At 42.1% G+C, this 14,561-nt stretch overlaps 1 protein-coding gene across 7 annotated transcripts in view; it reads left to right on the forward strand.

Moving 5' to 3' along the window:
• Positions 1–1,918: 1,918 nt before the first annotated feature.
• TIAM2 (TIAM Rac1 associated GEF 2) overlaps positions 1,919–14,561 on the forward strand; it is a 136,679-nt gene continuing 124,036 nt past the window's right edge. For all 7 annotated transcript variants that reach the window (XR_013170834.1, XM_077149330.1, XM_077149328.1 and 4 more), the window contains exons 1-3: positions 1,919–2,029; positions 3,207–4,409; positions 13,112–13,547. Coding sequence is in view for 6 of the 7 variants with exons in the window: in XM_077149330.1 (XP_077005445.1) it covers positions 3,213–4,409; positions 13,112–13,547 (1,633 nt within the window). In the remaining variant the exon portion in view is untranslated. The remainder of the gene's footprint in view (positions 2,030–3,206; positions 4,410–13,111; positions 13,548–14,561) is intronic.

The following is a 14,561-nucleotide window of genomic DNA, read 5'->3' on the forward strand; positions in this document are numbered from 1 at the left end:
CCTTTAGCTTAGGTTTTGTTTAACAGAGGAGAATTTTTCAGTTCTTGTTTTCTTGTTTCTCGCCCTGCTTGTATGGTGCCTTCCCCCCACACACACACACACACTTAGGAGGGTCTACTTAGGTATTTATAGACCTCAGTCGGATTTTCCCAAACCAAACGGCCTCCTATCAGGAGGAAGGAGTCACCTGCATTGGTTTTCCCTAAGGGTATGACCCAGCAGGTTGAAAGACTTTCCTGTGAAGTCTCTGGACTCTGTTTTTCTTATCCTGCCCAGTATGTGGTGCTTGTCTGCCTGCAGGTCCCACCAGCATAAAATGATGTGGTACCTTTAACTTTGGCAGACTCTCCTTGCTGGGGGGCATGGTGGAGACAGAGGAGAGGTTGTAGGCTGGTTTTAATGGCTGCAAATTACCAAGCCCTGGGGTCTGAATTCCTTGAAGGAGGGATTCCACCTGAGTTCGGCTTCAGTCAGTTCTGAAGGGGCTTGCAGCTGGTTGAGCTGGTCCAGACTGGAGTACGCTGTGTGTCCGGTCACTGACGTGTCCCAGGAGCTGTTCTGTACTGTTTCTGGCTATTTGGTAGTTGTTCTGGAGGATGAACTAAAATGCGCACGTTGTTAAGCTGCCATCTTGGCCTGGAAAGAGGGTTTCTGTTTTATGAGAGTAAAAAAATTTTGGTAGTAGATGGTGGTAATGGTGGCCCAGCATTGTGATTGTGATCAATACCACTTAAAAAGTGTTAACATGGAGATTAAGTAATAAATAAAATAGTTAAAATGGAAATTTTTGTGTTGTTTATGTGATATCACAATTTTTATGTGTTTAAAGTTGGGATCTGGCCCAGGTATTTGAGATGTCATGGGGTCCAATTTTATTAGCAAGTGGACCTGAGCCCACCACTCTCGTAGATGTTTCTGAAACTGCCCACCTCAAGGGGTGGGAAGGGCTCAGGGCCACAGCAGGCACCACTTCAGCGGCCTCTTGATTAGATGCTGGCCTCGGTTGTAAGACTCAAGTGGGCTGTCAGATCTCCTGCTGATGCCTGTGTGCAGAGTCTGTTTGACATCTCCTAGCATTTTAATTAAAAAATGTACATGTGTGGGTAATCTCAGGTGGGAAATTTGTCTCGTGCCTTGTGGGGGGGGACTTGAGTCCACTGGCATCGTGCCTCTTGTCATTAGCTTTCAAAGTCACACTTGAAACCTTGCCACTCTCAGGGTCTGTGAGAAAATAAAGGCTTTGTGTCCAGCAGTGAGTGGTGCCAGGTGCCAGCTCAGCCCCACCTGTGTTCTCCCTCCCTCCCAAGCCTTCCTGGTCCCCTCCCTCATGCAGCAAGGACAGGACCTGTGCTTGCGGAACTATTTTCATCTCATCTTTGGGGATCAGTCCCTGTTAATCGAAGTTTTGTACCCAAGGGCTAGTTCTGTGATTCTGACTTTTGGGTTTTATGTTTACTGCTCAAGTCAGAGAAGCCTGTTCTTCCGCATCAGGATGGCGCTTGTGCAGTCTGGGCAGTAGGGTACGACTGAGAGTTGTTTTCCAAGTCGTGGTGACAGATCAGCCATGACTCATTCAAGCCCTTTCACCTGCTCGCCTCTGCAACAAAGGCATGTGTTTGACTGCAAAGGGCATGGGGCTGCGGGGCCAGGTTTTCTGTGTTTTGAGACAATGACCTATAGAAGTTGGGATGCAGGGTTCTGGCTTCCTTTACATCTTCCAAACAACCCAGATGAATCAAGCAGTTAACACGCGTTTCATTATCGTGGCGGTGGTTCTGGCCCACAGCTGTTTCTTCAGATGATTTACAATAAAACTTTGTGTGGGCACGTTAACTTTGGGGCAGCTTGATATAAAATGCTTGACAGAGTTTTCTCGTATTTCTGTTTTTCAGGATCATTTCATGGACTCGCTCCTTACACTTGCTCACCGTGCTGCCTCGTTCTCTGGATCATGTCAAGTCCCTGACCATTAACCTCCCTCAGAACAAAAATTATCTCGCAGGTAAACCCAGCCCACCTGGTGCAGAAGGTGAGTGAGGAGGTGAGGTGGAGGTGGGAGGGGACTGCAGCTCATGCCAAGGGTTGTGAGTGTGATTAAGGGAATAAGTAAAGTTGAATTACTTTTCCAGCGATGTTGGTTTTAAAATGCGCTTGATAACTTCCACCAAAGAAAAGTCAGTCACCCTGACTTTTGTTGTGTGGCTGCGCATTCTGAAAAAGAAAAGAATTCAAATGAAAAACCTACTAAATCTAAATGAGACCATACTTGAAAGCATCACCTCTAACTTGAATGAAACTGTGATAAACTGGTTTAAGTCAAAAAACAAGGGTGGTGAGGTTTGAATTACATTTTATTTTGAATTGGGCTTAGTTTGTTTTTAAGACTCATTGAGCAAGTTTATGGTTTTAAAGGGAATGAAAGGAATCTAATAATTATTCTGATACCTTCTAAGAAGTCAGCTTGAAACTTTTTTCTTTCATCATATTCTTTTTTTCTCACTGTATTTTATAGTGAGTTTCCCTTAAATCTTTAGAAAAGCTTTAAAAATTGCTTTTATTGTAATGCTTTTGGTCCTAAATGAGGGTTTTAATTTTTTCCCATATTGTCAACTCAGTCTGATTTGTGAGGATAGAATTCTGGATCTTTTTTTTTTTTTCTTTTGTGGTATTTTTTCTCTGGGATCTGTGAAAACTCTAACAGAGCCTGGCAACTTACGTCAAATGTGGTCCATTTTGAGCAGTAATAACTTACATTGATTGAGTGAGTTGTTAGCTCTACCCAAAGTTTATGTTTAATGAAAATGTATCTCTCTAACCGTTGAAAAATCAATTTGGACTGCCATAATAAAGATACTTTCCCCTCATTTTTCTCTGTAAGAGTCATTGGCTCAAGGCCTCCCTCCACAATGGAGGTCTGTGCCTTAAACTGATTTTTATGCCTGTTCTGTTTCTAAATTACCATCACACAACAAATAATGTGTTAAAAATAACTAGCATGTGAGTGTGCATTTTTGCCTATCTCCTGGTGACCACAATGCTAAATAAGGAGAATCTGTTTTGTGCCAACTTCTTTGAGTTGTGTAAGGTAGAGAAAGCAGCTGCTTGTTTCCTTTGTAATGTGCAGAACGTTTCTTTTTAGAAAGTTTTCTCATACCGGAATGCCACTTAGGTCATGGTTCTAGCTGATGCAACTGTTCTTAATTTAGGTTAAAATGGGGAACTCCGAGAGTCAGTACACCCTCCAAGGATCTAAAAATCACAGCAATACGATGACTGGTGCTAAGCCAAAGCCTTGCTCCCTGAAAATCCGCAGCATTCATGCAAAAGATGAAAAGTCACTGCATGGGTGGGGCCATGGAAGTGGGGGAGCAGGTTACAAGTCCCGGTCCCTGGCTCGAAGCTGCCTTTCTCACTTTAAAAGTAACCAGCCTTATGCATCGAGACTCGGTGGACCCCTGGGCAAAGTCTGCAAAAGCACCAGCCACTCCAAGCCCAGGTTGAAGGCCTCGGGAAACGAGTTCCAGGGAAACAGTGCTGCTTTCTGCCCCGAGAATGGCTTCCACTCTGTTGGCCGCGAATCAACAGATAACCACCTCACCTCCCGGGACTGCCACGGACGCCTTCTCAACTGCTACGGGAGGAATGAGAGCATTGCCTCCACCCCCCCAGGCGAAGACCGTAAGAGCCCCAAAGTTCTCATCAAGACGCTGGGCAAGTTGGATGGCTGTTTAAGGGTTGAGTTCCACAATGGTGGCCACCACAGCAAAGTGCCTCCAGAGGCGTCCAGCGGGCCGGTCCAGCTGCTGCGCTATTCGCCTACCCTGGAATCCGAAGACACCCTAGTACCCCAGGAAGCCAGGAGGAATTCTAGCGCTGACTGCCCGCCCAGCCCTCGTCTTTCCCCCACGGACTCTCGCCTGCGGTCCAGCAAAGGCAGTTCCCTGAGTTCCGAGTCGTCCTGGTACGACTCCCCGTGGGGCCAGGCCGGAGAGGCCAGCGAGGCAGAAGGCTTGTTCCTGGTGCCCAGCACTCCAGACCCCGGCCTCCGTCCCAGCTTCCCACCCAACGATGCCAAAAAGCCATTCAACCAAAGCTCTTCCCTCTCCTCTCTGCAGGAACTGTACAAAGATGCCAACCTGGAGAGCCTCCCCTCCTCGGGTGTCCGGCTCTCTGATGAGTACATTGGCACGCGCGCCAGCCTAAGCCCCCGCGTCTCCTTTGCCTCCGATATAGACATGCCCTCCCGGGTGGAGCGCAGAGACCCTGCCCCTTACAGTTCTTTCACCCTCCCCTGCCGCAAGTCCAAAGCCTTAACGGAGGACCCTTCCAAGAAGGACACCCTGAAATCCAGAATGCGCCGTATTAGTGACTGGACGGGAAGCCTCTCCAGAAAGAAAAGGAAACTCCAGGTGGGTGAATTGTAGAGCCGTTAAGAGAGCTGTTGTTGGGTTTCCTTCTCGGTGTGAGTGGGAATGATAGAAGCTCCTCTAAGGCTGGTCCTGGGGCTTTGAGGAGGTCATCAGTGGGAAGTGGCTAACTCAACACCTGTCTCAGCTCCTTCTCAGGTCTGAGTCTTGTTTGTAGTTTTGCTTCCAAGGTGCATTTTCACTCTGAGCACCCAATTTTAGACTCCCTCATTCTGAGCTCCTGTATTCTCCTCTGGGCTCCACAGGCCTAAAAAGGTTCAGAATTGAAGGAATTCCTGAATGAATGATTTCTCTGAGAATTTTCTAAGGCCTCATTCTTGAAGGACGAGGGATACATATTGATTTGGGCAGAGTAGGTTTCCTCATGTATTACTTTGGTGATGGTAAAATTCCTATGCTTGAATGTGTAAATGGAAAAAGAAATTGATGATGTGTCTATAATTTCATGGGGCTGGCTGGTATATATATATATACATTTTTTAAAGAACATCTTGTTCCTAAGTACATGTAAGTAAAATTATGATAGTGCTGATCAAATAAGAATCATGAATGATATTTATAATGATACTTTGAATGGAGTATAAAGTTGAAATAGGGAAACAAAGTGGATGAGCTGCCAGGAAGGAAAGTAATTGTTTTCCATTTTAGGTAACTTGTGGTAATGGCTATGTTTTCAGTTTACTTTTTTACTTGTAATAATTTATAGAAGAGAGAATGATTTAAAAAAAAAAAAATCCATCAGTAGAAGCTATAAAATTGAAGGGAATTTGAGTGAGCAATTAGTCTGTAGCAAAATTGCTTTTTAACCATCCTAAATAGATGTATAATTATACAATTTTATAGAACTTCAGGGGTGGAAAATAATAACAGTTCTCTGAGTAGGTTGTTTCAGATGATAAAGTTTACCATTAGATACTTCCTTCTTAGGTATAGCATGCCCACTACCACCTCCACCAGCCCCCCAGAGTGCACTTTTTTCTCTCTTTAATAGACATGGAGAGCAGATGATGCCTGCCCATTGTTCAGGAATGCTTCCTGTCCCCCCAGACTTAGTAATATGCTTACTCCTTAGTCATCCCTTCTTCAGGCTAAACCACTAAGGAGTAAAGATTTGATTTCATTGACCTGTTTCTCCCAGCTCCTAGTTCCCAAAGGACTGGTACAGTGAGCCCGGTGGAAGAAATCATCCCTCGCCACCCTGGGCTTCAATCTCCCTCAGATAACCCTCATGTCTTTTTTTTTTTTTTTTTTTTAAATTTTTTTATTAATCAAAAAAAAGAAAAGAAATTCACACAACATTTAGAAATCATTCCATTCTACACATGCACTCAGTAATTCTTAGTATCATCACATAGATGTATGATCATCATTTCTTAGTACATTTGCATCAATTTAGGAAAAGAACTAGCAAAACAGCAGAAAAAGATATAGAATGTTAATATAGAGAAGAGAATTAAAATAATAATACTAATAATATATATATATATATATATAAAGGAAAAAGAAAAAAACAAAAACAAAAGATACAAACACACAAACAAACAAACCAAAAACCATATTTCAGGTGCAGCTTCATTCAGTGTTCCAACCTAGTTACATTACACTTAGGTATTATTGTGCTGTCCATTTTTGAGTTTTTGTATCTAGTCCTGTTGCACAGTCTGTATCCCTTCAGCTCCAATTACCCATTATCTTACCCTGTTTCTAACTCCTGCTGGTCTCTGTTACCAATGATATATTCCAAGCTGATTCTCGAATGTCGGTTCACATCAGTGGGACCATACAGTATTTGTCCTTTAGTTTTTGGCTAGACTCACTCAGCATAATGTTCTCTAGGTCCATCTATGTTATTACATGCTTCATAAGTTTAGTCTGTCTTAAAGCTGCATAATAATCCATCGTAGGTATACGCCACAGTTTGTTTAGCCACTCGTCTGTTGATGGGCATTTTGGCTGTTTCCATCTCTTTGAAGTTGTAGATAATGCTGCTATAAACACTGGTGTGCAAATGTCCGTCTGTGTCTTTGCCCTTAAGTCCTTTGAGTAGATACCTAGCAGTGGTATTGCTGGGTCGTAATCCATTCTGCCATTCTATGTCTTTTGATTGGGAAATTCAGTCCATTAACTTTTAGTGTTATTACTGTTTGGATAATATTTTCCTCTACCATTTTGGCTTTTGTATTATATATATCATATCTGATTTTCCTTCTTTCTACACTTTACTCCATACCTCTCTCTTCTGTCTTTTCGTATCTGACTCTAGTGCTCCCTTTAGTATTTCTTGCAGAGCTGGTCTCTTGGTCACAAATTCTCTCAGTGACTTTTTGTCTATAAATGTTTTAATTTCTCCTTCATTTTTGAAGGACAATTTTGCTGGATATAGGAGTCTTGGTTGGCAGTTTTTCTCTTTTAGTGATTTAAATATATCATCCCACTGTCTTCTAGCTTCCATGGTTTCTGCTGAGAAATCTACACATAGTCTTATTGGGTTTCCCTTGTATGTGACAGATTGTTTTTCTCTTGCTGCTTTTAAGATCCTCTTTTTCTCTTTGACCTCTGACATTCTAACTAGTAAATGTCTTGGAGAACGCCTATTTGGGTCTATTCTCTTTGGGGTGCGCTGCACTTCTTGGATCTGTATATTTAGGTCTTTCATAAGAGTTGGGAAATTTTCAGTGATAATTTCTTCCATTAGTTTTTCTCCTCCTTTTCCCTTCTCTTCTCCTTCTGGGACACCCACAACACGTATATTTGTGCGCTTCATATTGTCATTCAGTTCCCTGATTCCCTGCTCAAGTTTTTCCATTCTTTTCCCTATAGTTTCTGTTTCTTTTTGGAATTCAGTTGTTCCATCCTCCAGTTCACTAATTGTAGCTTCTGTCTCTTTAGATCTACCATTGTAGGTATCCATTGTTTTTTCTATTTTTTCTTCTTTGTCCTTCACTCCCACAAGTTCTGTGATTTGTTTTTTCAGATTTTCTATTTCTTCTTTTTGTTCAGCCCATATCTTCTTCATGTCCTCCCTCAATTTATTGATTTGGTTTTTGAAGAGTTTTTCCATTTCTGTTCGTATATTCAGCATTAGTTGTCTCAGCTCCTGTATCTCATTTGAACTATTGGTTTGTTCCTTTGATTGGGCCATATCTTCAATTTTCCGAGCGTCATCCATTATTTTCTGCTGGTGTCTGGGCATTTGATCAGATCTCCCTGGGTGTGGGACCCAGCTGGTTGAAAGGTTTTTCTGTGGAATCTCTGGGCTCTGTTTTTCTTTTCCTGCCCAGTAGGTGGCGCTCGTGGCGGTCGTTTGGCTGCGGGGCAGTCGGCCCGGGAAACCGCGCGTGGAGGCGGGGGTCGCTGGCCGTGGCTTGGGGGAGTGCCGGTCCAAATTGCCCAGCTGGCCCGAGACGCCAAGCGTGACGGGAGGGCCCCGCTATCCAATGTTCCCAGTCAGACAGGGGAGCCACGTGCGTGGAGGGGACCCCAGACGCCAGCCACCCCAGCCGGGAAAACGTGCACCCCTCGGGTATCTCACCGCAGCGGATTCTCCCTGCCCGTTCAGCCGTTCCAGAATGGGGTACGCTGTCTTTTTTGGTCTCTGTCGTGACTCCGGGAGCTGTTTTGTATTGTTTCTGTTTCTTTAGTTGCTTTTCTGGAGGAGGAACTAAGACCCGCGCGTCTTACTAAGCCGCCATCTTCTCCGGAAGTCCCTCATGTCTTTTTGATTCAAGTGCTTTAGTGCTGAAATTGTTGAACTGTCATCTCTGATGGCCCTTGATTGATATTGGCATTAGGCTAGGGATTCCCCGTCTCTTGTTTGCATAGAGTATACTTTATAGCCAGGCTAAAGAGCAGCTGTAATGGATCTCGTCCAGACTCAACTCAATTCAAACATAAACCTGTTGCCACTGTATGTCATGTGCCTGACTCATGCCAATGAATAGCATCTTCAGCTCTCTGTGGTCCAAAAGCATGACTTTGAATTACTTGTATGCCTGTAGAGTTCTTGGTTAGAATCCAAGAATCAGAACTGTCATGCTACAAAGGACTCCCTCTCATTTTCAGAATGAGGAAGCTAAGGTTCAGGGAGTTTGAGGGTCCTTTCTGCCGATGCATGGCTAGTTAGAGGAGAAGCTGGGGGCCAAAGCCATTTCTGCTAAACCTCCATCACGTGGTTTTTCTACTTAGCCACATGGCCAAGGTGGTGTTGATAACCAGTGTTAATTACTCCAGGATTATTGAACATTAAGGTTATAAAGCATTTTGGATTTTTAAAAAACTGCCCTGTGAAAGCAGCTTTTTAGTTTTGCTTGGGTTCCCACATCTGATAACATATCAATGTGAACAAGATTAACTTTTTTGGCAAATGTGCCACTTCCTCTGGCCATGGCTTTGTTTTCCTTTCACAATCTAAGATGAAGATCAGGTTCAGATCTTAAAATGTAGCCAGTGCACGGAATTTCGTTACAGTATAGGCACCAAACAAATACAGTCTCTGTCACACACATAACTGCATATGCTGGCAGGGATACTGCTCAGGGCTTTACAATAATGAGTAGAAAATTTTTGTTTGCTGTTTTTAAAAGAACTGATATAAAAAGAGCCTCCTTATGGGGGTAGGATTGCTTGGTGTGTCCGAGTTTGTTTGGAATGATGAAAATGTTCTAGAAATAGATAGCGGTTAGGGTTACACAACATCGTCAGAGTATTTAATGTTACAGAATTGTACTCTTAAAAATGGTTAAAATGGTTTTTATGTTCTGTATATTTTACCACAGTAAATGAAAAAGAAATGCCTTTTCTTTATAGAGTTTTAATCAAACCTGGTGAATAGAGCCTGAAGGCAGATTAATCAGGGTAAAAACCTGCACAACTGAAGTACAGTAACACTAAAAAAAAAAAAATTAAAGAACATGTTACCGAACAGTAAGTGTTTGATACAGATGATCTCTTCGTGCTAACTTGAGCTATAGTGAGGCATGTCCCGGCAAAATTGTCAGTCTTATCAGTCAGAATAGACATGGTTATGCTGGGGAAACAAAAGCCCCTCAGCTCTCTGAGGCTTAGCACAGCAGCAGTTTATTTCTCACTTGTGCGGCTTTTCTGTCACTGGTCAGCTGGGGGCTCTGATTGGCATTGTTCTCTGAGACCCCAGGTTGATGGGGGGTGGGGGGGGATAGGCCTCTGTGGCAGAGGCAAAAGGAATTGTGTGTTGGCTTTTTTTTTTTGCATGGGCAGGCTTTGGGAATCCAAAGCAGGTGTCTGGCATGGCAGGCGAGAATTCTGCCACTGAGCCATCATTGTACCGCCCCTGTGTGTTGGTTTTTAAAGCTTCCACTCAGAACTGATCACATTTATTTTCCAAAGCAAGTCACACGGCCATGCCTAACTTCAAGCCAGGAGGGGGTGGGAAAGTGATCCAACCCTGAGCCCTGCAGGGGGATCAGAAATATTTGGTGGGCAGCAGAAAAAGCTACCGTAGAGTTTATCGCAGCGTAGAGTTGGGACCCAGAGACTCCGAATTTTTGATCCACTCCATTGTAAGCCCATGGGGTTCTTTGAGGGCTATTTTGTCACAGGGACTTTCTACAGAGCATATATATATAAAATAGCATATAACATGGCACCTTAGTTTCATGGCCAGAAGCCAGTGATCAGGATTTCCAGTTGAATCTATTTAGAACTAATTTGAGAATAGGTAACTAAAATCTTATTTATTTTTTTAAAGGCTGTTTCCTAATTAGCCTAAAAATTAGTCACTGGCTATTACGCATTCTAGATAAAATACTTTAGAAATTTATTAGAGACTGAGGAAGTTTGTGCTTTTTTATAAGGATCAGTTGTAAATGGTAAAATCCAACCTTTTGGGTGGGCCACGGTGGCTCAGCAGGCAAGAATGCTTGCCTGCCATGCCAGAGGACCTGGGTTCGATTCCTGGTGCCTGCCCATGTAACAAAAAAAAAAAAAAAAAATCCAACCTTTTGCCATTTCTTAAGGAAGACACTCATTCTTCTTGCTTTGCTAAAATCAAAAGTTTCAAAGTTGGCACCAAAATTTGAAATCTCCCTCTTATGAGATACAATGTAGAATGTATTGATAGGTCTCCTTAAAGTTCAGCGCTTACCTGGCTTTCTCTGGCATGGCTTTGCTTGTATAGCAACATCCCCTTATGGCTCTTGCTGGGTATCAGAGGTGATTGCAGTATTTATTTTATATATAATACTTTACTATATAGATACTATATAATTACTATTTATTTATAATTTATTTTATATTATATTATGTATGTGATATATAATATATATTTATTATAAATACATATATTTTATATAACTTTATTTGAGGTATATTCACATACCATATAATCATCCAAAGTGTACAGTCGGTGGCTTACAGTATCATCAGATAGTTGTGCATTCATTACCACAGTCAATTTTTGAACATTTCCATTACTCAAAAAAATAAAAAAGTCACCCAAAACATTCCATACCCCTTTCTCCCGATAATTATTTATTTTTAGTTTTTATTTTTTTACTCATCTTTCTGTACATTGGATAAAGAGAGTATCAGTCACAAGGTTTTCACATTACATGGTCACACTGTAAAAACTATATACTTATATAATTGGCTTCAAGAATAAAGGCTGCTGGATTACAGTTCAACAGTTTCAGGTATTTCCTTCTAGATATTCTAATCCTCTAAAAGCTAAAAAAGGATATCTATATAATACATAATAATAACCTCCAGAATGATCTCTTGACTCTTATGAAATCTCTCAGCCACTGAAACTTTATTTTGTTTCATTTCTTTCTCTTCCTTTTTGTTCAAGTAGGCTCTGTCAGTCCCATGATGCCAGGTCCAGGCTCATCCCCAGATTCCTGTCCCACATTGCCAGGGAAATTTACACCCCTGGAAGTCATGTCCCACCTAGCAGGGAGGGCAGTGAGTTCACCTACAGAGTTGGCTTAGAGAGAGAGGACACATCTGAGCCACACAAGAGTTTCTCTGGGGGTGATTCTTAGGCATGATTATCAGTAGGCTTAGCTTCTCCTTTGCAAGAATAATTTTCATAAGGGTAAGCCCCCAAATCAAGGACTTGGCCTATTAAATTGGTAGTACCCAATGCTTGTGAGAATATTAGTAATTCCCCAGGTGGGGAAGTTTAATATTTTTACTTTTTCCCCAGTCCCTTAAGGGGGCTTTGTAGATACTTTTTATTCTCTGCATATGTTACTCTGGGACGTATTGGGGCATCACAGTAACCAGTACAAACCAACAAGATCCTACTCCCTATTCAAGGTTCTGTATAATTATGGTGTTTGAATAAACTGACCATACAGGTTAAATTAAATAGCATTGCAGTATTTGGGGGGCTATGAGTAAGAGGGTCATATTAGTAGCTGAAGTAATGTTAATACTAGCTATTTGCAAAGTATTCCTTCACCTCCTAGGAGTTTCTGAAAAAACTGTAAAGTGATAATTTAAAAAAAAAAAAAAAATGTTAAAACTATTTTATAAGTTTTCCATCTAAGTGACTCACAGCCCCTGGTTTATTTGTTCTATTCTTGCTTAAGCATCAGTGTATAAATAAATATCGCTATGGGGAATAATGTAAACATAAGTGGGAAATAATATTTTCATCAGTGATAGCTAAGTTTGTGCCCTGGGTATTTGGAAGCAATCTTCAGTTGCATGATGGCTTTCCTAAAAAGATAGCAAGTATTTGCTCTATGATTTCTGGATGAAATTTTTGAAAAAAGAGAACCCCTCCTCCACACAGTGGGATATTCAAAATAAGACCATTAATCAATGGTTCTTGACCCAATTTTCCCTTCATTTCTGTTTTACTGGAGAAGGAAATCTCATTGAAAGCCCACTAGCCCCTGAGCAGATTTGAACAAAGTAAAACTCCCTGAGTGTGTTTGGTGTCTCTCAGCAGAGTTACCTTGACCTGAAGTCTACTTTATTTTATCTGATATTGCCTATGTCTGACTTTGTGACTTGGGCAGCAATTAATATCAAAATATTATTTTATCTGATGTTGTCTGTGTCTGACTCTGTGTTAGAATAAACATATAAGTAATCTTTGGTATACCCAGTGCCTAGAATAAATAGGTACTCAAATAAAAGGATATGAATGAATGATTATGTTCTTTTCATGAAAGGAATCCCCATACAAAGTAAAGAATATTAGTTATAAACAAAAGCAAGAGTTACCTTTGCGGATAAGAAATCTTAGGTGCATGGTTTTTACCATCTGAAGTGGGAAATTACGATATTAGTGATCCTAAAATCTAGATCTGGGCAATTGGTGAGAAGCTGCAGACCATATTTACCACGGGGAAAGGAAAAGAAATTTGTGGGGTTTCGCGTAACAGAATTAAGTCCCTGTTTTCCCTCATCCTCATGGAACTGTGACATTCCAATTTAGTTTTAAAATGACCCAAGAGGAAATTAGACTGCATGAATGTGGGCTGTTTCCTGGAAGACACCGATTCACAGTTAGCAAAGAAATATAATTTCTTTTTATAGAATGATGATTTGAGAGGTAGTTTTGTTAAAAGAATTTTGCTTGGCAGCATCATCAGTTAGCAGCAAGAGCATTGCATTGATGCCGAGCTGAGCAAGGGGAAGAGGTTTTGGGTCTACCATAACCTCTGATGGGCGCTCTTTTGCATCGCTCACAGGAACCCAGGTCCAAGGAGGGCAGTGACTACTTCGACAGCCGCCCAGATGGGCTGAATGTGGACGGGCCGGTGCCCTGCCAGGGTTCGGCCTTACTGTGGTCAGGGGGATCAGCTCAGCTCCTGCCCCAGAGAAGCGAATCCACTAACGCCATTGGCGGCGATCCCCTACGACAGAATATTTACGAGAACTTCATGCGCGAGTTGGAAATGAGCAGGACCAACACAGAGAACGTAGAGACGTCTACAGAAACCACCGGTTCCAGCAGCGAGTCCCTCAGCTCCTTGGAACAACTGGATCTTCTCTTTGAGAAAGAGCAGGGGGTGGTCCGCAAAGCTGGGTGGCTCTTCTACAAGCCCCTTGTCACTTTGCAGAAGGAAAGGAAGCTGGAGCTGGTGGCTCGGAGGAAATGGAAACAATATTGGGTAACGCTCAAAGGTAAGTAAGTGTCTCCCTGATTCACTGCGGGCAGGGGATTGTCACGTCCTCAGGCTACACTCTGCCCTAGAAAATGCTAACAGAGCCCAGTGTTGGTGTGAGCTAATAGGAAGGGATATGCTTTACTACCGAACTTTCTTAAATGTTTGCAATACTATTTACTTGATATTCACATAGAGAATCCATTCATATAAATAATGAGTGATTTGAATAGTTACTGTTTAATATTGTATAGGTATTACCATAGCATTCTTTGATGTTTTGCCTGTATCTGGAAATCCCCCGAAACAAATAAGTAACCAAATGAAGTTTTATTATTTGGGATGTTGATTCTGAATTTTACATTCTGCACATGAACCCCAAAGAGGTATCCTTCGTAGCTTGCCTAACCAAGAATAAAGTCCAGATGATCTGATTTGTGTAATCCCACCTGTATGAACTAAAGAGAGTCTGATTGTTAGCGTAACAAACAGATGTGGGATGTTGATTTCATTTTTAACACAAAGGGGCATAGAAGTGAGTCTGAATACTTAAAAAATAATTTGTGTTATTGAGATGACAGAAGTTTCTCTCAAGTATTGCCGTTTAAAAATTATAATTGCGGGCAGGCCACGGTGGCTCAGCAGGCAAGAATGCTTGCCTGCCATGCCAGAGGACCCGGGTTCGATTCCCGGTGCCTGCCCATGTAAAAAAAAAAAAATTATAATTGCTTTCCTCATGGTGCATGTGTAGATATGAAGAATGTCAAATGTCCTGTGAGGATGCACAGAGGTCCTAAATCGATACAGTGTTGATTTATACAGATGTTCACAGGAAGAGCAGCCTCATGGCTTGGGGCACGTCTCTTTGCACAAGCCTCCTGCAGGAGAAGCTGAATATGGTATTCAAAAGTTAGGCCTCATTATCAACAACGCCCTTCCTTATCACTGGAGAAAAACAGAATGTGCATCACATCTGCAGAGAGTATATGTGAAATGCAGGTGCCCTGTGCTTTGCTCCCTTCTAGCTCTCTTT

Source organism: Tamandua tetradactyla, chromosome 2 (assembly GCF_023851605.1).
Source record: "Tamandua tetradactyla isolate mTamTet1 chromosome 2, mTamTet1.pri, whole genome shotgun sequence".
Lineage (NCBI taxonomy): Eukaryota > Metazoa > Chordata > Mammalia > Pilosa > Myrmecophagidae > Tamandua > Tamandua tetradactyla.